Raw genomic sequence first — 22,559 nt, 5'->3', positions numbered from 1 at the left:
GGAAAATATATCTGCAACCCATAGTATCTGACAGAGGATTTTTATCTTGAGTACAGAGAGAACTCTTACTAATCAATAAGAGGATAAATAACCCAACAAAAATATGGGAAAAAGACATGAAGAGACATTTCACCAAAAGGGTTACTCAGACAGCAAAGCCATGAAAAGATGCTCAGCATTAGTCATTAGGGGAATACAAAGTAAAAACCACAATGAAATAACCTTACACACACATCGAAATGGCTAAACTTAAACAGTCATCATACCAAGTACTGGTGAGGCTGTGGGGCAGCTGGGACACTGACAGACTGATGGTGATGAAGTAAAATGGCACAGTCACTTTGGAGAACAGTTTGGCAGTGAAATACACATAGGACCCCTCCATGCCACTCCTAGATATTTACTCAAGAAAAAGGAACAACTTGTACAAAATGTTTTTAGCAGCTTTATTTCTAATCACTAAAAACTGGAAACTCAAATGTCTATTGAATTATGGTTTATCCATATACTGGACTACCACTCAGCAATAAAAAAGAAATGAGTGATACACACAGGGATGAGTCTCCAAATAATCATGACAAGTGAAAGAAGACAAAAAAGTATACACATGGTATGATTCCACTTTTAGGTAATTACAGAAAATTCAAACTCATCTACAGTGACAAAGCTGATCAGCGACTGCCTGGGGATGAGAAGAGCAGACAGAGGGGATTGATTATACAAGAGAACTGTGGGTGGTTGGGGGAGGGGGAGGGAGGGCTGCTCCTTATCCTGATTAGAGTGGTTTCATGGATGCATACATGAGTCGAAAATTACCAAATTGTACTCTTGATTTTAAAATGTCATTTACCTTTTTCATTCTTATACTTCCCTGAGTAAACATGCTGGTTTCCAAAGATTAAATGACACATGACGTCATCGCTCTTATAGCTAATAGAATGTGTGTGCATGCATTGTTTTGTTTTAAAATTTTGTTTTACTTTCCAGGGTGGTAAATATATACGTGAACAGTGGTGTGCTAGAGCAGGACTGCACCAGCTCAAAAGTGCCAAATGTGTCTTTATCTCCAACTCTGTGTTCAGAGGTGTCATACTGACAGTTTGAACCTTAGCCACGGTGAAAGTATTTGCACCATGGAAAGTGGCAAATGCTACTGCAAAACCAGGGCTTTCTGGAGGACAGCTGGTTGTTAAACGTTTACCAGCCCAACACAGAACATACATAAAAATAAAGTTCATTGGAATTCTTAATTTTTAATTGTGCAAAATGATTCTGAAAACCACTAGGCTAAAAATTTGTCTTTATCAAGCTAGAAAATTTTACTAGGGAGAAAAACAAAAAGATTTTCAGACATTCACCCCCATCAGGAAAACCTTTCGCCGAGACTCCTCTTTAGTTGTCTTGACTAAATGCCACCACCGCCATTCTCCCACGGGACTCGCTGCCGACACAGCCTCTCCCCTGAGATCAGGAGGGTCTGGGCTTGACCCCTTAGCTCCTTCTTGAACCTGAAGACTCCCCAGGCTGCTAGGAAGGACTGGGGCTGCCATCTCCTCTAGCAAACACCAGCGGTCCATCACCTTGCTTCCCACAGCTACCACAGACGAAAACTCTAACTTTAACATCCTGCTTGAAAAAGTGCAGCACCGGACCAAGTTTTCTACATAGCAGATTCCAACTCCAGCAATGAGATAAGAGGCGTGTAGTGACACAAATCCGTACCAGGTGAATCACCCTGGATACCAAGGTCTGATACCTTCACCAACTACTATGAGACAACTTAGCAAGGAAGGTACCTAGTCTTCCCCTCTTCCTCCTGCTCTCAATGCCAGCCTGAGTTCTTTTTAACTATTTAATAAGGGGTGAAAAATACCACGTGCTGATTGATGCTCCATCATCTCATTAGAGAGTTCCCAGGAAGGGAAAAAGCTGAACTTGGAAAAAAAAAAAAAAAGAAAGAAAAAAAAGATCTCTTTAAAGAATTCAGCAGGGAGTAGATTACGTTGCAGAAACATATCAGGCTGTTTCATGACATGTTAGAAACATAAACCTTAGGGCTTTTTCTCTTCCACTGCATAGAGATCTGATCGCTTCTGGCTAAAAATGGGGATTTGCTGGCGTATTTCAGCCAACTTCTTCAGGTCTGCAAAAACAGGAAAGTGTACCGTTAATAAGATGTAACTCCTCGCTAACCAATGAGAATTTCTTCCCAAACAGGATAAAAACCACCAGAATCTCAGCAAGTAACTCAGTAATATCAGCCTTGTCCAGAGGCGCAGGTGGCTTGGCACTGCCACTGGGGTCATTTCAAACCAAACCAAGAAAACTCAAGCTGAGCTACAGCCCCCAGGGTTTGCCCAAAGAACCAAGGATAAATGAGAAGGGGCCCCAAGGGAGCCCCTCCAGGTGACAGCAGCTTCAGAGCTACGGAATCACCTCAGACCGATGGGGGCACCCCGGGCCTAAAGTGTGCCACGGCAAATCTTACCTATGTCTGAACACACGACTGTCTCTTCGGTGCCAGCTTTGGCAAGGACCTCCCCCCTGAAAGAGATTCAGGAGGGGGTGAGTGCGTTGCTCATGCTTGCGGGCATCAAGATCCCTGTTCTCTTCCCACCTCACAGGCCCTGGGGGAAGGAACTGGGGGATTAAAGACAAGGAGGGAGGGGCATGAATTCCTACTCTACCATTTAAGCAGCTGTGTGGCCTTGTAGCGAGTCACTCCTTCCTAAATCTGGGGAAAGGCTGATCTGGAAAACCTTCCAGTCCTGAGTCTCTTGGCCCAAAGCAGAACTTCAAAGACATGTAGCGAAATGAAATTTCTCCAAAGCACAAAATAATCTGACTTGACAAACAATCTGACATAGTAACTGGTTCCATTTCCCAGATGGCCAAAAACACATTTCTGGCACGGATGAGCTATAAACATCATCATTAATGCCATTTAACTGAATTCTTTTTTATTCTTTTCTATTTCCTCCCCATCTGCCTTGGTATTCAAAGATCTCTCTCTGGGGTAATCCCAGGCACCCATCCTGATGTCAATATAAGCCAGAAGGCCCCCCAAATCCACAGACAGAATTTTGAAAAGGAAAAATAAAGATAAATCTCGTACAACTGTTTCGTGTCAGAGCAGTGATCAGGAACAAAGTTCCTCGGGAGAACCAGCAGGGGAGCAGAGCTGCCCAAGAGTCCAGGAAGCCTAGCACTAATATCTGGACAGTGGAACTTACACTAAGGTGGAGAAAATCTTCAAGCCAAGTCAATCCTTCCAGGCTGCGGGTGCCTCCCGAATCCTAATGTGCAGGAGGCTCCCTGGGCCTTCCCTTATCACACACTTTAATCTGTGGGGCCTATAAAATCAGAAGAGAGACTGCGGGGACCCCACAGTGGTATAGAACACTTCTCAGCCTTGTTACTGGTATATTTATCCTGAAATTATAGAAATACACATGAGTGTGTGTGTAATCATACAAATCATACGAATATGTGAGAAGTGGTGTGGAATAAATCCAAGTTCTGAAGTCAAAACTCCTGCATCTAAACACCAGTCCTAGCCACTTCGGTCAGTGAACTTCAATTTGCCATCTATAAACTGAGCTTAATACAGGCAAAGTCTCTGAGTTCACATGGGGACCACGTGTGTGAAAGTGCTATGAAAACCATACAACTACAGACCTTAGGAACTACAGTAACAAATGACTGCGTGTGTAGCTGGGCAGACTTCCGTGCTGGCTTCACTGGGACGATGCTTTTCACTCTCACAGAGATCAAGGTCAGAGTTTCCCTTAATTGAACTCATCCTCCCCCATCCTCTATTCACTAGGCAGGGAGCAAAATCTTCACCCTGTAACTAATTCCTGCTCTAGAACCAGTCACCCAGCCTCAATTTTAACCAAAAACCAAGAGTCTGGGAGCCCTTTTTACTAAAATCATCACTGCTGCCTTGTTTCCCCCATGTGATACAAGTCTGACAAAAGCCACTCAGAAACTCAGAAGAGAACTAAGGCCAAACACTCCATCGGGACAGCAGGACCATTCCTTTCTCACACGGTTTTCAAGCAGAAGCGTCTCTCGCAGACGAGGCGCAGACCTGGCAGGCATGTGAGAATATGGGGGTTGGGGGCAGGGCTGGTCAGGAATCAGCAAACCCACCCACCCATGTGCTCTCTCTCTCAAGGCCCTGGTGAGCCTGTCCCCACTCAGCCCACTCACCAAGGATTCACAATAGTGCTGTGTCCCCAGGCAATGTACGAGGCCTGATCATTCCGGGCGGGAGATGCTGTGGCCACATACACCTGATTATCAACAGCCCTGTTGTCAACAGACAAAAAAGAGATAATTCATACGTTACAGATTGGCAACATTTTTCTATTCCAAATGTACAGATCCTTCTTTCGAAAACTGGCACAGGACAGGCTGGCCCAGAAGTGGAAGGAAATACCCAAAGCCGTGAAACCCTCTCTTCAAAAAGTATGTTACTGCATAAACCAGTTCTCAACTGGGGGTGATTCTGCCCGGTGGGGACATCTGCCAACCTCCGAAGACACTGACTTTGACTCGGACTTTCGTGATAGGGGCTGCTGCCGGGCAACACCCTACAGTGCACAGGACGCACCCGCAACCAAGAATGCTCGAGTCCGAAGTTCAGTGCTGGTGCAGCCGAGACCCTCGCCTGAGACAACCTGTTCACCTAAAAAAGAGCAAGTCAAGGCGGCCAGAGGGAAGGGACTGGCCTTGCTGGGGCCGTACGCCTTGTGGGGCCGCATGGCACTTCCATGCCCCCGGAGGCCGAAGTCCCATCAGCTCAAATTAGGTAAGAACTTCAGGTGGCAGCCTGGGTGCATCAAGCCACTTCACCTGGGAGCTCTCCGGGCTCAATCCGCAGATCACGCCGGGCTACTCCAATGCCTCCCAAGCTTTTTCGGCGTTCTACAAAACTGCATGAATTAATATACATGGTATCGGACATCCCTACCCCACCTTCCACCGAGCAAGCAGCCGGACACCGCTGCTGCCTCCTCCAGTAAAAATCACCAGCAACTTCAGAAGTGAGACTAGCGGCTACATCTGGGCCAACAAGGAGAGGGTCGCTGGGAGGAACAAGAGAGAGCATTCTAGAGATCTGGAAGTGTTCCATGTTGACCTTGGTCGCAGGTGAATACACGTGTAAAGATTCACTGACCTACAGATTTAAAATCAGTTTACTGGGGCCCCTGGGTAGCGCAGTCGTTAAGCGTCTGCCTTCGGCTCAGGGCGTGATCCCGGCGTTCCGGGATCGAGTCCCACATCAGGCTCTTCCGCTATGAGCCTGCTTCCTCCTCTCCCACTCCCCTGCTGTGTTCCCTCTCTCACTGGCTATCTCTCTGTCAAATAAATAAATAAAATCTTTAAAAAAAAAAAAATAAAATAAAATCAGTTTACTTTTCTATCAGTATACTATACCTCAATGAACAGAATGATGAAAACCAGCATTTCTGACCCATATTTCATGGTTTTCAGCACACTTTACACAAACACACATGGTCACACTCCTCTTCCCTTGCACGTTACATCCATCTCCGCTATCTGCCCTTCACTGCTCACTCCCCAAACTTAGGGGACTCAGGACATGGCTACTGTCACATGCCAAAGACACTACGCAATGCCTCGGACTTCAGATTAGAAAAACAAGAGCTTATGACAAGTGTCTTGGCAGAGTATTCCAGGACTAGCAAAATGGCGTAAAGGATGGGGTGAGAGAAGCATCCCAATCTGAACGGCACAGTCAATGGGGTGATTCATCTTTCCCGACTGCATTTAAATGTCAAGGCATGCTGGGTCAGGGGCAGCATTCTGAATCAGGAAGGTCGGTACTGCCACCAAACTGGAAATCTTCACACAAAGCTACACTGAGACACTTGAAGGTACGACTGAGGCTCTTTCTTACCGGCCTCGTTGAAGCAACTCCCAGTGGGCTGGTCCAGTGGTCATGTTAAAAGCTCCAGGATATACCAACAGCTGGCAGCCTCGGGAGAGAAAGGCCAGAGAAGAGTGGATGCAGGTTAACACCTCACCGCACTAGCTCCCCATTTTGTCCCTTACCCAGTGGGGACCAAGCATAAAAAGATGTCAGCCAAGCCGGACAGTGTCAGGAATATTAAGCTATGGCTCTGAATTCCTTTAGAGACACACACATGCTACAGACATACAAAAACAGTGGTATTGATGACCAAAAGCACGGTATGTGACTTCACTTAAAAAAAAAAAAATCATTCAAGTTTCTCTCAGCACCATATGGTCAGCTCCGCACCGCCAAGGACATTTTGTAATGCTTTTCAAATGAAATGGGGGGCAGAGTAGGTGTTCTAACGCTTATTGGGAGAATTCAATAGGCTCTGCCAACCCAGAGCCCCTGCACCTCCACCTTTTTTTGCTGAGCAGGCCGTCAAAATGTTCACACCCACTCCACTTTGTTAGGTCAGAGTCAAGTCCGAATCAGAGTAGCTTGGACAGTCTGGAAGGGATGCTCACATTTGCTGAGTACCACACGAGGAGCTAAGTTTTCCCCCCTTAATCTCCACACCATGGCTATGGAAAAACTGAGATCCACACTGCTCTAAAAATTAAATAATTTATTCAAAGTATCACGTCAATTAAGGAGGAGAGTTTGAACCAGAACCCAGATTTCTGACTTGGCTCAGTGTTCTTCCAGGGCAGTAGGACATTTCTGCTCTGGACCAAAAGGTCACAGACGACATTTCTACTGTACCCAACATCGAGGACAACTGAGTGTGAAATCCACGACAGACACCAGAGACCACATCTTCATTTCTAGTGGGCTCCAAGTGATCCTTTCCAAACACGGGAACAAGAAAGGCTCAGAGACTAGAGCAGATTTAGGGGTACGCTTCCTGCCTTAGCTGCATGGTGTGTTGAAATACAACCTCGGAAAAACCATACCGTCCATAGGCAGCAAAAGTCTTAAGCAACCAGATGGGGGTGGAGAGATTAAGACCCCTTCTCCAGTTCTTCTGCCTAAGGGCTCCCTCGACCCACAAAGACCAAGTCAGAAGCAAATCTCTAAGCACCTACACCACACAGCCGTGGTGCTGTCTCACCTCTCTGTGCGTAGATCTGTGCGAGCTCTGCAAAGCGCATGTCGTAGCAAATGCCCAGGCCCACTCTGCAGTAAGCTGTTTTTCAAACAGAAAACGCACAAATGAAAAGTTAACCTCTTGCAACATGGTGTGGCAGAGAAAGGCCTCCGAGATCACAAAACACTGATGGCAATACATTACCCCAGAGCCATGGACGGAGAAAATGTATAAGCTTATTCCTGCTTGGACTTTACCTCATAAAGACATCATTTATCGCAGATTAGAAATGAGAAATTCATTCTAACTGAATGCTTATTATCTCTGTGGGAGGTGTTCAATCACAGCCTAAGAGGCAAACTCCGGAAGCGAACATACTACTAGCATGCTGTGACCAAATGGTAGGGCAAAACCCTTCGTTCTCCATTCAGCCCACCCTTTCTAGATCTCTGACCATTCTCTGCCCGTCTCACTTCTGGTCTTGCAGTCAGGGTATATAAAGAAGTGGGGGAGGGACATAAGAAAAAAAGGAAGGAATACCTGATTCTCTTCTCCTGATACTACTAAAACAGGTGAACGGGTCTGGTACTTACGAGTATCAAATGTGGAGAAACTATCACCAGGACTGAGTATTTTAGATTCTTGAAATGTAATTTTCCCAGGAACATCGATGTCAAACAAATGGAGCTGCACCACAAGTAATGAATTTGGTTACCTCTTCTCCAGCAGGGTTCATGGCAGTCATAACAAACATCTTTCCATGGGCAGAAACAGGGGATGCTCTGTGATCAACTACACAAATAGCAACCCCACCTGCCCACAACCCACCCCACACACTGACATCTTATCAAAATGAGTTCTAATGTGCAAAACAGGGAAAATCATGCTGGAGGTTATGGCACTTCTTTCCCAGGTGGTGTGCAAGCTGATGTCTAGCTTTCTTTCGGGAAGCAATTAACATGTTATTCTTTTACTCAGTATAAATGCTAAATGAAGTCTTCACAGAATCATCATCAGCCTGACAATCTGGCATGAGAGGTGGAGAGTGGGAGAGCAATTAAAAACAGGTAAAATCTTCCAAACTAAATACAGCAGTATATAAAGAGTAACACATCACTTTGAAACTGGATTTATTCAAGGAAACCAATGTTTAACAATTGGAAATCAATCGACGTAATTTACCATGCTAACAAAATAAAGGAGAAAAGTCATATGATCATCTTAAGAGGTGCACGGTGAGCATTTGGTAAACTTCTACATTCATTCTTATTTTTTTCCTTTTTTTTTTTTAAGATTTTATTTATGTATTTGAGAGAGACAGCCAGCAAGAGAGGGAACACAGGCAGGGGGAGTGGGAGAGGAAGAAGCAGGCTCCCAGCGGAAGAGCCTGATGTGGGGCTCGATCCCAGAACTCCGGGATCACACCCTGAGCCAAAGGCAGACGCTTAACAACTGAGCCACCCAGGCACCCCCATTCATTCTTATTTTAAAAACAAAACAAAAAAACTCTTCAAGGAAGGAAACTCCCTTAATCTGATAGAGTATCTAGGGGGAGGAAGGGGTAAAAAAAGGAAGGAACATCATACTTAATGGTGGAATATTAAAAGCCTTTTTCATACTGAGATCAGGAACAAGACAAGGACACTGGGTGAGTTTTCTGTTTATACCTTTTAGTTGGAAGCAAGGTCCCAGTTGTTGTTAGGAGTGGTGGTGAAAATCACCTATAACCATATTGGCCCAAGGAACCAGAGGACAGAGTTTCACAGCAGCTGGAAAGTGAGGGAGAAATCCTGAGAAGGAGAAAGCCAAAGAGGAAGAGCCCTAAATTCTACATATAAAAATCTGTCCAAGTCTCTGGCCAAGTACTGAATTAAAGATGTGTAGGGCAGACTCCAAGCAGCCCAGCTAAAGCTAAACAACTCAGAACAGAGCAGCTGAAGTTGCTGCCTGCCTCCCAAAGGAAAAAGAGTAGGGTGTTTGCATATAACCAAGTTAACTACTTATTAAAACAAAAAAGTACAATATTTTTCAGAGTAATAGAAGCCAGAATCTCAACAACATATAGTCCAATATGCAATCCAAAATTACTAGACAAAGAAAACAAGAAAATGTTATCCAACTTTAAAGAAAAGGCAATCAATGAAGCAGACTCCAGCAAAACCCAGATGTGATAATTACCAAAAAGTGGCTATTGAAACTAAGCTCAAAGGTCTAAAGAAAAATACACTCTTAATGAATGGACATATAGGAAATATCAGTAGAAAAATAAAAGTTTACATGAAATTTTAAAAGATTTCACTGGATCGGCATACAGGAAACTGGGGTTTACAGAAGAAAGATGCTGTGAACTTGAAAACAGATCAATGGAGTGTCCACACTGAAGAAGATTGAAGGAGAGAGAGAGAAAAGGTGGGAAAAACAAAAAACCAGAGTCTTGGTGACCTAGTTTGGTGGAACAGTATCAAAATTGAAGTCCAATAAGAAGAGAATGGAACAGAAAAGTATTTATCAAAATAATGCCCCAATATAACGAAAGAGTTAAATTTACAGATTGAAGAAGCACAAAGCAAGACAAATACAAAGAAAACTGTATCTAGGCAGGCACACCACCATCAAAACACTAAGATCTAAAGATTATGAAAAAAATTTTGAAGGCAGACAGAGAAAAACATGAATTACATACAGGAGAACAATACAAATCACCACTGACTTCTTATCAGAAAAATTTTTAAACAGAGCTAGAAGATACCTGAAAAACATCATTCAAATTACTAGGAGACAAGAGAAAACTGTCAACCCAGATATCTATTCCACCAAAAGTATCTTTCAAGAATGAAGACAAAACGAAGATATATTCATAAACAAAAACTAAGAGAATTCCTATCTGGCACATCCTCACTACAAAAATTCTAGACAAGGTCTTTCTGTTTGAAGGCAAAGACGGCAGATAGAACTATACTCTTTAGAAAGAAAAATACCAAAAAGGTAAACATTCCAGTAAACAAAAATGTTTTTATCTTTATTTCTTTAAAATACACACAATTACTTAAAAACTTAGTGCTTTGTGGGATTTACAACATATATGATGCAACGTGTACGTCAACAGAGAAAATGGGGTGCGGAAGGAAATGACCTATACAACTGGAAGCTCTTAAAATTCATATGAAACAGGATAATATTAATTCTAAGGAGACCGAAAAGATAGGGTGCATGTTGTAATCCCGAGGGCAACAACTTAAAAAAAAGCAAAGAGGTACAACTAAAAGCCAATAGATAAATTAAAATGGAATTCTAAAAAATACTCAACTAAGCCAAAAGAATGCAAGGAAGGAAAAAAAAAAAGTCAACCCAATATCTACTGCCTAAATCCAACCATATCAATGATTAAATATAAGTGGAGTAAGCACTCCAGCTAAAAGGCAGAGACTGTCAGAATGAAGACGTTAACAAGACCCAACTGCATGCTATTTACAGGAGAATCATTTTAAAAATAAAGACACAAACAGGTTGAAAATAAGGAATTAGAAAAAGATGTATCATACGACACTTAAGTATAAGAAGCCTAGAGTGGCTACAGCAATATCAGAGATTAAATAAACTTTTAAGACAAAGAGTATTATGAGAAAAAAAAAAAAAAAGGATTTCATAATCCCAAAAGGATCAATTTACCAGGAATATTTAACAATCCTCAATGTGTACGCATTTACTACAGCAAGGATGTCAATTCTCCCCAAAGTGATCTCTCTATATTCAATGCAATTTTAATCAAAATTCCTGTAGATTTTTCCTTTGCTGAAATTGACAGGCTAAGTCTAAAATTTATATCAAAATGTTAACAGCCAATATTCGACAAGTTGACTGTACCAGTTAGTCTAATGCCCCATGTGTATACAATATGATGAAAGGGACTAGGGGATTTTACAGCAAATTCTCAAGAGGCAATGAGACTTGCCACACACCACGCTTACCTTTCTGTACTTTACCAGTAAAGTTCCGTCAGGCCCAAACACGGTACAGGTGTTATATAATTTCCCAGCATCTTCTTCAGGAATGGAACCTTTCATTGAGAGGAGAAACACACGAAAAATATTCTGAAAAAAGCATTCTTTTATGATCACTGGACAAACACTTGATAACCTGTCACTTGGGTCCAACAATAAAGTATACTGTCTTCTAAGGGTTATTAATGGTTTTCTTGTCTTCTTGAATATGATCTTTCAGAGATAAACTCCAGAGTATAGATGAAATATAATCAAGTCAGATGCCAAAGACAGGTTTCAAAAATAACCAAACTGTTCCTGAATTCTTTGATCTCGAGCTACACTTAATCTGTAACACCAGAGCAACGGGGGGAGTCACTGCTGCTCAACTTAAATTCATCAAGTCCTGCAATGTAACTGTATCCGAAAAGGCCTCAAGAAGGGAATGTAAGCCAGTCCTGCCATCACTGAATGTAGTTCCTACAATTCTCTTTCCTTGCTTTGTCTTTTCTTCACTTCTCATTCATTTCTAATTCTTAATATAACAGAATAATTTTGCTATATTTATTAAACAGTTTTACAGTATTTTTTTCTTTAAGCAAATAGAACATTTCAAAATGTATTTCAAAACCACATTTATTTCAAAACCACATAAAGTTACCTTGATATATATGGCCTCTTTGTGAAAAAACAAATTTCTTAACGTTGTATTAGTATAATGAAAGACACTCCCATACAGTTTTCCTTTCCACATTTCTACTTGCCCCCGTATTCCCATTGCTTCTTCAGCGAAAATCATCATTATCAGTTCGGTGTGTCCTTACACAATATTTACTATGAGCTACATATATAAAGACAAACAAAAATACATAACCTTTTGTGTGAGGGATTAATCTGAATGGGAATACCTGTTCATGTCATACTGAACTTGCTTCTTCCAAGTAAGAGTGTGTCTTGAACAATTTTCCACATTATTACATAAGATCCACTTCATTCTTTTTTCTTTTTGGCTTAAAGATTTATTTATTTATTTGAGAGACAGAAAGAGAGAGAGAGCAAGCAAGCACAGAGGGAGAGGGAGAAGCGGACTTCCCATGGTAGCAGAGAGCCTGATGTGGGGCTCAATCCCAGGACCCCGAGATCATGACCTAAGCAGAAGCAGCCACCCAGGTGCCCCCACCTCATTCTTTTCAATCCCTAATTTACATGGTTTGTATTCCACGGTTTAAACGTAACAACAGAAATTATTCAGATGTTTTTAATGTTTAGGCCATTATACCTTGAGGGCAGGAAGTTACCTCCAATGAGATATATGCCACACTCCTTTGCTACTTCAGAAAGCTTCTCTGTGGATTCACCAGGAATTTTCTCAGCATATTCAGGAAAATATTTCGTGCCATATGGAGAATTAAAGCATTCCTAGAATAATGTTGGCAGAGAAAAGGAGGGGGGGAACACGAAAATATCCAACTGATTTTAAAGTTCTGCTTTAAGAAGGCATAGCTGCCTCTCATAAGCTCTGCTCTCGAAGGGGTAAAACACAGCTGATGAGAAAAACAACAGAATCCCAGAGCTAAAGAGCCTGCAGCCGTAAGCAGAACACCTGGGCTGGCTCTGGCGCTACGGGCCGCGAGTCCCGAGTGCTCTCCCAGATCCTCGTCCACCCAGCAGATCTGCCTCTTCCTCACTGTCTGCAGGAGAACTACAAGCTCCCAACCTTGGGCACCCAGGCCCCGCTACAACTCGGCTTCATCACAGGACCTTGGGTGTTAGAAATTTGGGTGTCAGGCTCAAAATTATTAACTATGGAAACCAATAAAGCCTATACTTGAGAAAAATACAGAAGCTTCAAAAGCCACAGAAGATGTTTCCTCATCTGTAAAATGAGCTGTTTCTAAGCTCCCTTCCAGCACTATCATTCTGATCCTGTCCAATCTCTCATTCCCCAGAATATGTCTGTCTTCCGCAGCTGTGAGAGTAGAAAAGCAAAAACTAGATTTTGACTCGAATTCATTTATTTGCATCCACTGAGATTGTGCACCAGGCCCTGTGCTAGGAAACTCAAACCCGAGCACAGCCAGCTTGTACAAGCCACATGTTAGAGAGGGCACAGGCAGAATCTACATGCTTTCACTCTGGTCCCTGGCAATGGAAATCAACAGGAGACTACGGTCAGGGTACAGATACAGGTGAGCCCAATAACTGTGCTGTAAGGAAGGCTGGATTCACATTAAGATCTCGAGTTCCTCTGTTAAAGATTCCTACTCACTGGCCACATCTGTGATGGACTGGAGCCCTGGAAACTCTCTAGTCAATGGAAGCAGGGTTTACAAAGGGCTACCTCCGCCCCAGAGTGGGAGAGGGAGAGCGAAGGAAGGGGCGGTTGGAAGTAGTTCTGCCGCAGATCCCAGTGGTCCTTGGCCACAGATGCAGTACTCGCTGGTCCCAACATGTGCGAGCCCCTTGTCTGGGGCTCACCCTACATCTGCTGACAAACAAATGGGGTGCAATCTTTACCTGGCTCTGTTCTAAAAGCCATCACCTAGGAAACACACGCAGAGTCCCACCAGCTTGCTACAGGCTGCCTCATTTAGGAAGGTACCGCAGGCTTTCTCAAGGTCTCTAACAAATTCCCATTTCCTAAAAATGCCGGAGGCTTAGCATTAAAATCAGTCGCTGTGTGACTGTGTCCTGTAAAGACTTCATTACACAAGGAAAGAAGGTTAAGTATCCAAGGCACTGACCTTTACGTAGGTCTCACAACCTACTAGGATTCTGAGCAGAGCAAATGCTCCTGAAGTTAAAGACCTGTAACCATGTTGGCACATCGTATCACAAAGACCACTGCTAGGGTCAGCTTCCAGACACACGTGGAATGATCCTGGGGCCCCACAGACCTGCTGGACCCCTGGACGCAGGAGGACCCCCCGCGCGAGCAGGCAGTACTCTACTCCGTCAGATTTCCCAGACGGAGGTGGCCACCTCCACCTCCATACTTACCGGCAGAGAAACGATTTTTGCTCCTCGTGTTGCTGCCTCCCGGACCAGGCTGCAGGCTCGAGCGAGGTTATCTGATTTGATGGAAGAAACCTGAAGCTGGATGAGGGCCAAACGGAAAGCTGAGGATGAAGAGAAAACCGACAGATCTGACTGCTGATGCAGAGCAATTCTCAACCACAGGGCAAGTCCGGCCCCCAGGGACATGTGACAACAATGACACTTTTGATGGTCACAACTGGGGGTGCTACTAGCATCTAGTGAGCAGAAGTCAGGGACGATGCTCAACAGGTTACAGGCCGCAGGACAGTCCACCATAAAGAATTACCCAACGTGATATGACTGAGGCTGAGAAACCCTGGGACAGAGGACCGGCCGCGCCCCCGCGGGCTCGAGCGTCTCAAGGGGGGCAGGCGGGCCAGCTTCTTACATGCTAATGAGAACATGGCTTGAAGGAAGGAGATGGAGTTTGAACATGGAATTATCCCTTACTCTTTGATCTTGGGACTCAACCTACCCCTGATCCGGGTATTGAGCACATCTCAGTGCAGGTGAAATCGCTGGGAAATCACCCACTCCCCGTGAAGTGGGGCAGCGGGGCCACGGGTGGGGGAGATGTCTGCCTCTGCTTCCCCACCACCAGCTGGGACCTGGTGTCAGGGGCCAGCTGATGGGGGTTGGGGGGGGGGGTCTGGCAGCCAACGAGCTGCACCTGTGCTTAGTCACGGGCCAGAGCCCCTGGGGCACCTGCGAGATTTTGCACTCACCCCATGAATATTCCTCTGCCCCAAAGAGTACAACAGTAAGCAGCAAATAAAAAGCACCAGGAGAGCTTGAGAGAGAGACTGTGGAAGGAAAAGCTAGCAGTGCTTTTTCCTGCTACCTGAGTAAGGGGCTCCACATTTCCATCAGAGACTGAGTCCCACAGATCATGTGGCCAAGAACAAATGCTGTCAGCCAAGGAGGTCAGGAGCTCCTCCAGGCTTATTCCCTCCTTGAGGGAACAGCTACACCCTACATGTGCTTTTCCTATATTCTTTAGAGTTCTCTTGTAGCTCTTCGAATCATCACCTACTGGTTAATCCTTGTTTATATAAAATCTTCCCTGTTCAAGTGACTGGTGTGGTTTCTGTGTCCTGTCTGCACGCTGATGCACAGTTTTCGCTCAGGGTGTGAGGAAGGGCACATTAAAGGATCTAAAGCACGTGGTAACCCATGGAGCTCGGCAAAACTTCAGGAATTATCGGTAATGGCCTCCCCTGGCTTCCCTACCCGACCTGTGCTCCGGAAATCTGAAAAGCTCTAGAACCTGAAAACCAATAGAGCCTTCTCCCCTGAGTGTCGCCTACAATGGTGCAAATGTCCCCAGAAGAAGCAACACCGACAGACCCTTACCTGTGAAGGCCTTTTTGGCTAAGCGGTAACCCTAAAAGTAGGAAAACTCAGACGTTCCATTCCTTGGTTTGTCCTAAATACAGTGAGAAGAGCTCAGTTTAACCCTGAATGCAGTTTCTTGAGTTGTTTCAGAATCTGAGTGAAAACGAAGGAAACTAAAACAGGAAAAACCAAAGCTGGGATTACTCTGGAGCAAACAGATACCTTCAGGTATCCTTTAGATATACCTTTAGACCATTCCACAGACTCACTGGAAGTCACCACTGTAACTCTGTCAGAAGCTGGGCTTTGCCTCTGAGGGATTAAAAGATGAAATTCACCACAGCTCTGCTGACGGTTTCCCCTCTCCCTCATCCTACCCAGAGAGGCAGCTATCCTGATCCAGGCTTGGGACTGCCTGACGTTCTGCAAACCACCCCCTCCACAGGGGGGGCTGAGGCAGGGAAAGGCCACCAGTGAGGAGTTTCTTGATGCTGAAAACAATACTAGTCACTTCATCTCCTCAGGTGGAAAATGAAAATACAATGACTTTTAAGGTCCCTGGCTATTCTAATATTTATCATAATCTAACAATGAAAGACTGACCAAAGGATAAAAAAATATCGTAAGTAAAGGGACCAACATGGGGAAAAAACATAAGTAATGTGCCAGGCCCTCTAGGCACCCGAGCATCTGTGAGTGTCCTTAACACTATTTGGCAGATGAGGAAACGGAATTGCAGGGGGGACGCTGCACAGAATCAGTGAACAAAGTAAGTCGCACAATCCAAGCAAAAATCTGGAACTGCAAAGCAGGATGGGAACTTCATCTGTTTGTTTTTGGGTGGGCTTGGGGGAGGTCATGTAACTTGAAAACACTCGGCAAAGAAATCAGACACCACCCTCAACCCCATCAGGAATCACAGCTCTCAAGCCCACCAGGCTGTCATGCGCTGTGTCTTCAAAGACAGCGGCCACACCCAGAGGGAGGGGTGTACAAGGACTTCCATACCCCGATCCTGAACATTCATTCTGCTACCAACTTGCACTGAGCTCTGGAAGGTTAAGATGAAAAACAGCACTTCCACAAACCTTACCATCTCCTGGGAGCCTCACAAGACTCAGCAAAGGCAGTTTATGTCCATTCTACAGGTCAGGAAACTGAGGTTCAGAGAGATTAAATGACTTGTTGACATGGGCTGAAGCAAAACTGTAACAATCCAGGTCTCCAGACTATGAGTCCTGAGCACTCCAAAGCCTTCTGTAAAAGAATCTGGCAGAGGCCTGGGGACAGAGAGAGCTAGAAATGTGCCCCTGGGGCCAATCCAGGGTAGGGATGTGTAACATGTAATACCTAACTTGAAAGCTCAATGTCCAGATGCAGAAACAGTTTGTCCAGTTTTCTTGTTCAGAAGATTGCAATCTCCACTGGGTGGGGGGTGGGGTGCAACATGGGGCAAGTTAACCAGTCCCCTTATCACACAGACCAAATGAAAGAAAACAGATGCTTCATTTTCACATGACAGGGTTCCAACCACAAATAATTAGGGTTGATGCCTTTGCAAAACCCAGGTCCAAAAATCAATCTGTGGTGAAGAGAGTGAAAGCGACCCCACTGGATAGTCGCGCTTTCTAATGCAAAACCTAAGAGCCTCCAAGAATCCCACCAGGCAGAGGCTGCCACACTCGGAGAGGTAACATAATCACTGAAGGCTTTACTGAAAGTGCAATCTTCGAGTTGGGGCAGGGGAAAGGGGGTGCGGAACTTGGATTTTAAGTGAGCACCCGTCCACCCGCCTCTTCCCGCGCAGGTGAACTTGCAGGGGGCGGCCCCCGAACGCACCGAGAAGCACGGGACGCAGGAGCGCAGCGAGGAGCAAGGCGCGGGTCCTCCTGGCCGGGAGGCCCCGCGCTCCCGCGGCCGCGTTCGGCCCTCCCGGAAGCCGGGAATCCCCGGGAGTGCGCCGGGCCGCGCTCCACCGCCGCACTCCGCCGCCAAACCGCCCGAGCGCGGCGGGGACACGAAGCGGAGGCGACGCGCTGACCCGGAGAGACCCGCCGCCGGTTCCGCAACCTAGGCCTCCCTCCCGTATGGCGGAGCTCGGGCCGCCGCGCTACTTACTGGCCATTGCTCTCCCAGGTAGCACCATCGGCGGCGCGGCGCGGCCCGAGCGGAGGTCTCTGGAACGAGAAGGGCGACTCGGCGCGGGGCGGGGCACAGCCGCGCGCAGGAGGGGGCGGTGCCCTAGGCTCCGCCCACACCCCGCCTCCCGGCTCCACCCAGAGAGTGTCCGCTTTCCCGCAAGCCTCAAACACCTGCTAGTCCTCCGCTGTTTGCACTAGGAATAACAACACAATCCAGAAAAAGGAATGCCTTAAAAGGCAAAGGGACCAAGAGGGGCGACCTAAATTGGGGTGGTGATTAACAATCAGCCTCTCCGATTCTCACCAAAAGGACTGAACCTCTTGCTGGTTAGATCACCTCTGGCCAGGAATAATACCATATATGCTGATTGCCTTCTGCTCCTTGAACAAGTGTCTGTGACGGGAATGGAATTACCTAGGTTCCTTTAGTCACTCAAGACTTATCAGTGGGCTCTGACCACAAGGCTGCTGCGTCATGGGGGAGAGGAGAAAAGAAACAGTTCAAACACAGTATCCTCAAATGTTCAGTCCTCTAGAAGAGGGGAAGATAGGTTCTTGTCTCACGGAGTCGGGGAATAAATCTAGTCGACAAACGAGTGAATAAAGCGATGCAAATTTATTAAGCAAGGATACAGGAAAAAAGCTTTTAGGGATGAGAGTGGTCCCAACAGGGCTGCCAAGGAGGGCCTCCACTGAGTCTTTTATTTAGAACTGACCAGGGAGCTTGTGGCCTTATCATTCTTGGGACATCTTGGCTTGAGTAAGGACTGGTGGTATCTTTAATGGCTTACTTCTTTTTTAGGGTCTGGTTATTCTTTGTTGGTCACAGGTGACTATCATAAAAAAGAACTCCCACCACACGCCTAGGGCAGAGTGGTCTGGTTTGTTCCCTTATCTCTGGTTTCCTTATACTTAGGCATTTTGGGGATTTCTGTGAACCTGATAACCCCTTACCTATCTCTCCCTGCATAGGCCCGCCTGTCCCTTACTCACGATTACTAAATACACTAATATTGTTAGGACCTTTGCATTTATACTTACTAGGATTGCTTTTTGATATTTTTTAAAGATTTTATTATTTGAGAGAGTGAGCGCGGGGGGGGGGGTGTGAGGAGGCACAGGGAGAGGGAGAAGCAGACTCCTTGCTGAGCAGGATTCCTGAGATCACGACCTGAACCAAAGGCAGACACTTAATCAAGCCACCCACTCGCCCCAGATTGCTTTTTGATTTTTGTGTTTCGTGTGTTTGTGCTTTTTGTCATGTTTGGGGATCAAAAATCATAAAACGAATAAAAGCTTAGCCTTTTTTCTTCTTGCTACCCTTTTCAATGTTCTGGAGTAGTTTATTGAAGTGGATCCTAGTTTTTAAAAGGATAATCTAAAAACACTTTTGGAATAGAGACATTTAAGTATGAACTGGGTATTTGATGCTTTAATGAATTTTGTGATTATGCCAATGTCTTTACTCTGAGAAGATGCATGCTGAAGTATTTAGGGGTAAAGTGTCAGAATGTCTGACTTGAAAATGGTAGGCAAAAAGGAAATATGTGCTTATAGAACAAAAATGGCCAATTTATTAAATCTAAGAGGAGAATATATAGCTGTTCATGGTACTATTTTAAGACTTTCTAAAGGTTTTAAACTATTAAACTTCAAATTATAAAGCATTCATAATAAAAAGTTGGGGGGAAATACATAGCAATTATGGCTTTTTTGAAGGTTTAACAGATTAGCTGGACCTGGCTTTGTAGCAGGAAGATAACCTTTTAATTTCTGCTATGCTTATTAGCCTATTAAAGTTCCTAAGTCAGTACTGGCCACTTATAATCTGCCCAAAAAAATCACCCAGTTCATTTAGATTTGCAAGTTCATTGGCATAAAGTTGTATCTAACAGCGGTACCAAACATGGCTGGACATGTTATTAGAACATCCAGGTGGAGATGCCCACTGAGCAGCTGGTCATAAGCCTCCAACTCAGATGTTCAGGCTGGAGACTGATTTAGGAATCATCAGCAATTTAAACTAGGACAAAGTTCTGAGTATGGATGACAACTCGCGAGTGGACTATGAAAGGCACAGGTATAAGAAGGGCCTGTGAAACCCAGTAAGGAGCCACCTGAGAGGTAGGAGAACCAGGAGAGGGACGTCAAAACCAAGAGTCTGTGGGCGCTGTGTTCCCTACATCGCTTGCAGGGAAGCTAGTGACTACGGTTCTAGAGAAGGGAACAGTAAGGAATAGGAAAACTGTCTTTGAGCTTTCCTTTAGGAATTTCTGGGCATAAGGGAAAAGCTAGTCGCTGGGTCCCGGTTCTGGCTCTGCCACAGATACGATGCTAAGGCAAATCACCTCCTTCTCAGGACCTTCTCATCATCCGTTGCACGGAAGGATTGAGGGGCAAAAGGAGAGGCTGGAGGACTGAGTTTCTGCAGTCCTTCCTGTCACCTCTTCACTCCCCGTGAACCACAGCAGCTCTGCCTTTTTGTGGCCATGTTCCCTTTCATCTGACATGTGAAAAGTAGCCAAAGAATCCAAGCACTTTGCTAAATGGATCTCTGAAGGCCGGCTCACAATCTGGTATTGCCGATCAAGTCTCACAGCTTCAATGACCATGTCTAGGCCGGTACTGGTCAGATTTCTATTTTTACTCCAGAGGAGCTTTGCCAGCATCCCCAGCTGCCTCTAATCATCTCTATTTACATGTCTTGACATCTGTTTTAAACTCAACCATCCAAAACTAATTTTATCATCTCTAGAAGGGCTTCTCCCAGCTTTGTTCTTACAGACAGTCACCGCACCCCCATCTGTGCTGCTTCCCAATTCTCCTAGCTCCCCACGCCCTCTCCTTAAAAATCCAAATCAGTTCATATCTTTCTTTCATCGTACACTTCTGGGGAAGGACTGGGCCCTTCTGATTCTCCTAAAATACCCCTTGATTGCTGCCTTCTTTTCTGTCCCTGTGACCACCATTCATGGCTAGGCTTTCCCCATTTGGGGAAGACTACTTTAGGCAATTTAACTGATCTCCTTTCCCACAGCATCTTATCCTCCAATCACTCTTCATAGTATTAGGGAAGTTAGTCTGGGGGGACATAAAGTTCAATTTTTGGGAGTGAGGTCAATATACAAATAACTAATAGCAGTCAGACACAAAGGGCTAAAAATCAGAATTCGAATCATCACCACCATAATAAGAACAGGAACTCTAAGAGCAGATGAGATCTTAGGAGAATGTATGATACTACAAAACAAAAGATCCAATTTGGGAATTATCATACTGGATTTAGAGCTTTGCACAAATGTCCATCAAGTGATGAATGGATAGGGGTGCCTGGGTGGCTCAGTCAGTTAAGTGTCTGCCTTCACCTCAGATCATGATCTCAGGTCCTGGGATGGAGTCCCGCATCAGGCTCCCTGCTCAGCAGGGAGTCTGCCTCTCCTTCTCCCTCTGCCCCTCCCCTGGCTCATACTCTCTCTCTCAAATAAATCTCTCTTTAAAAAGTGATGAATGGATAAATAAAATGTGATATATCCATACAATGGAATATTCTTGAGCCATAAAAAGGAATAAAATTCTGATACATACTACAACACAGATGAAGCTTGAAAATATTATGCTAAGTGAAAGCTGCCAAACACAAAAGACACTTATTTTATGATTCCTTTTATCATGAAATGTCCAGAATAGGCAAATCCATAGAGATATAAAGGAAATTAGCGGCTGCCAAAGGCTAGAGGGAGAAAGGGGAAAGGGGAGTGACTGCTAATGTGTATGGATTTTTTTTTTTTTTAAGATTTTATTTGAGAGAGAGCAAGCGCATGAAAGAGCACAAGGGGGGAGGGCAGGGAAGAGGGGCAGAGCGAGAGGGAGAAGCAGATTCCCTCCCCCCCAACCCCTACCCCACTGAGCAGGGGGCCGACGGAGGCTGGATCCCAGAACCCTGGGATCATGACCTGAGCCAAAGGCAGCACTTAACCACTTAAAACGACTGAGCCACCCAGGCACCCTGGGTATGGGTCTTTTTTGAGCAATGAATGTTCTGAAATAGTTGTGATGGTTGCACAAGTCTGTGAATATACTAAAAACCACTTTGTTGACCTTCAAAAAGGTGAACCTTATGGTATGTGGATTATAGTTCAATAAAATTTTAAATTCAAAATGTTAAGGGTAAAGTTGAAACATTACTTTACTGTCAATTTTAAATAGAAGTGCCAATCTATGTATGGCTGGTTAGTTTAGTATGTTATAATATCATGCTAAGGAGGAATTAAAGGTCCTGTGTGAAACATACTGGCAGCAAAATTGGTTGAGGATATATCAGTACAAATTTTATCATCCCTACTAGAAAACCTGCTTCATTAATGGTTGGCTATTAGCATCAAATCTATGTAAGAGAATTGATTTTCTACCTTAATAAGCAATAAGGATTCTCAGGGAGTAGGCAGGGAAGAGGGAATACCTTCCCTTTTCACTCACTTTATTTCTTTCAGCCTTCGTTTTCTAATCTTGGAAATAACAGAAAATATTAACCACCTCATAATGTTGCAAACTCTGCAATCCTTGAGAGTCCATAAGAGGTGGATATCCCAGAGTGAATTCTAGCTCTGTACTTAGGGGGCCCATTAAGGAAAGATGAGCTACATAAGTGCCCAATACAATCAGTGACATGTATTTTTCATTTAATATTTATGACTAGTAACTGTGGTGTTATTGCAGATGAGAAAACTAAAGTTCAGGGAAGTTAAGCAGGTCAAAGTAGAAATTTATTACACGTGGAATTTAATGTCATTAGTTTTAAACTACCTCTTCCCCCCTCCCCATACAGATGAGCAGAAATAGGAATCTAATACTTTCAATCCTAAAACCTGAACATTAAATTCCCCTGAAAGGATAGCCGTCAATTTTCTAATTTTGTGTTATTGACAGAGATTTACAAATGGGGGGGGGGGAGAGAAAGAAAGCAGGAGAGAGAGTCATTAAGAAAAAAA

The 22,559-nt window shown here is 44.6% G+C and overlaps 1 protein-coding gene across 1 annotated transcript; it reads right to left on the bottom strand.

Annotated features, from left to right (window-relative positions):
* Nucleotides 1-1,237: 1,237 nt before the first annotated feature.
* NIT2 (nitrilase family member 2) lies at nucleotides 1,238-17,646 on the bottom strand. Its single transcript, XM_002917091.4, has 10 exons — nucleotides 17,549-17,646; nucleotides 14,057-14,175; nucleotides 12,355-12,475; nucleotides 11,045-11,133; nucleotides 7,670-7,763; nucleotides 7,101-7,175; nucleotides 5,930-6,008; nucleotides 4,216-4,314; nucleotides 2,489-2,544; nucleotides 1,238-2,143 (listed from the first exon to the last, which is right to left on the bottom strand). Exons 1-10 carry the CDS (start codon nucleotides 17,574-17,576, stop codon nucleotides 2,052-2,054), a joined length of 852 nt encoding a protein of 283 aa, XP_002917137.3. The 5' UTR covers nucleotides 17,577-17,646; the 3' UTR covers nucleotides 1,238-2,051.
* Between the last annotated feature and the right edge of the window lie 4,913 nt (nucleotides 17,647-22,559).

This window comes from Ailuropoda melanoleuca, chromosome 1 (genome assembly GCF_002007445.2).
Source record: "Ailuropoda melanoleuca isolate Jingjing chromosome 1, ASM200744v2, whole genome shotgun sequence".
Lineage (NCBI taxonomy): Eukaryota > Metazoa > Chordata > Mammalia > Carnivora > Ursidae > Ailuropoda > Ailuropoda melanoleuca.
Note: the sequence above shows the minus strand (reverse complement) of the source record. Positions and strands in the feature narration are given on the sequence as shown.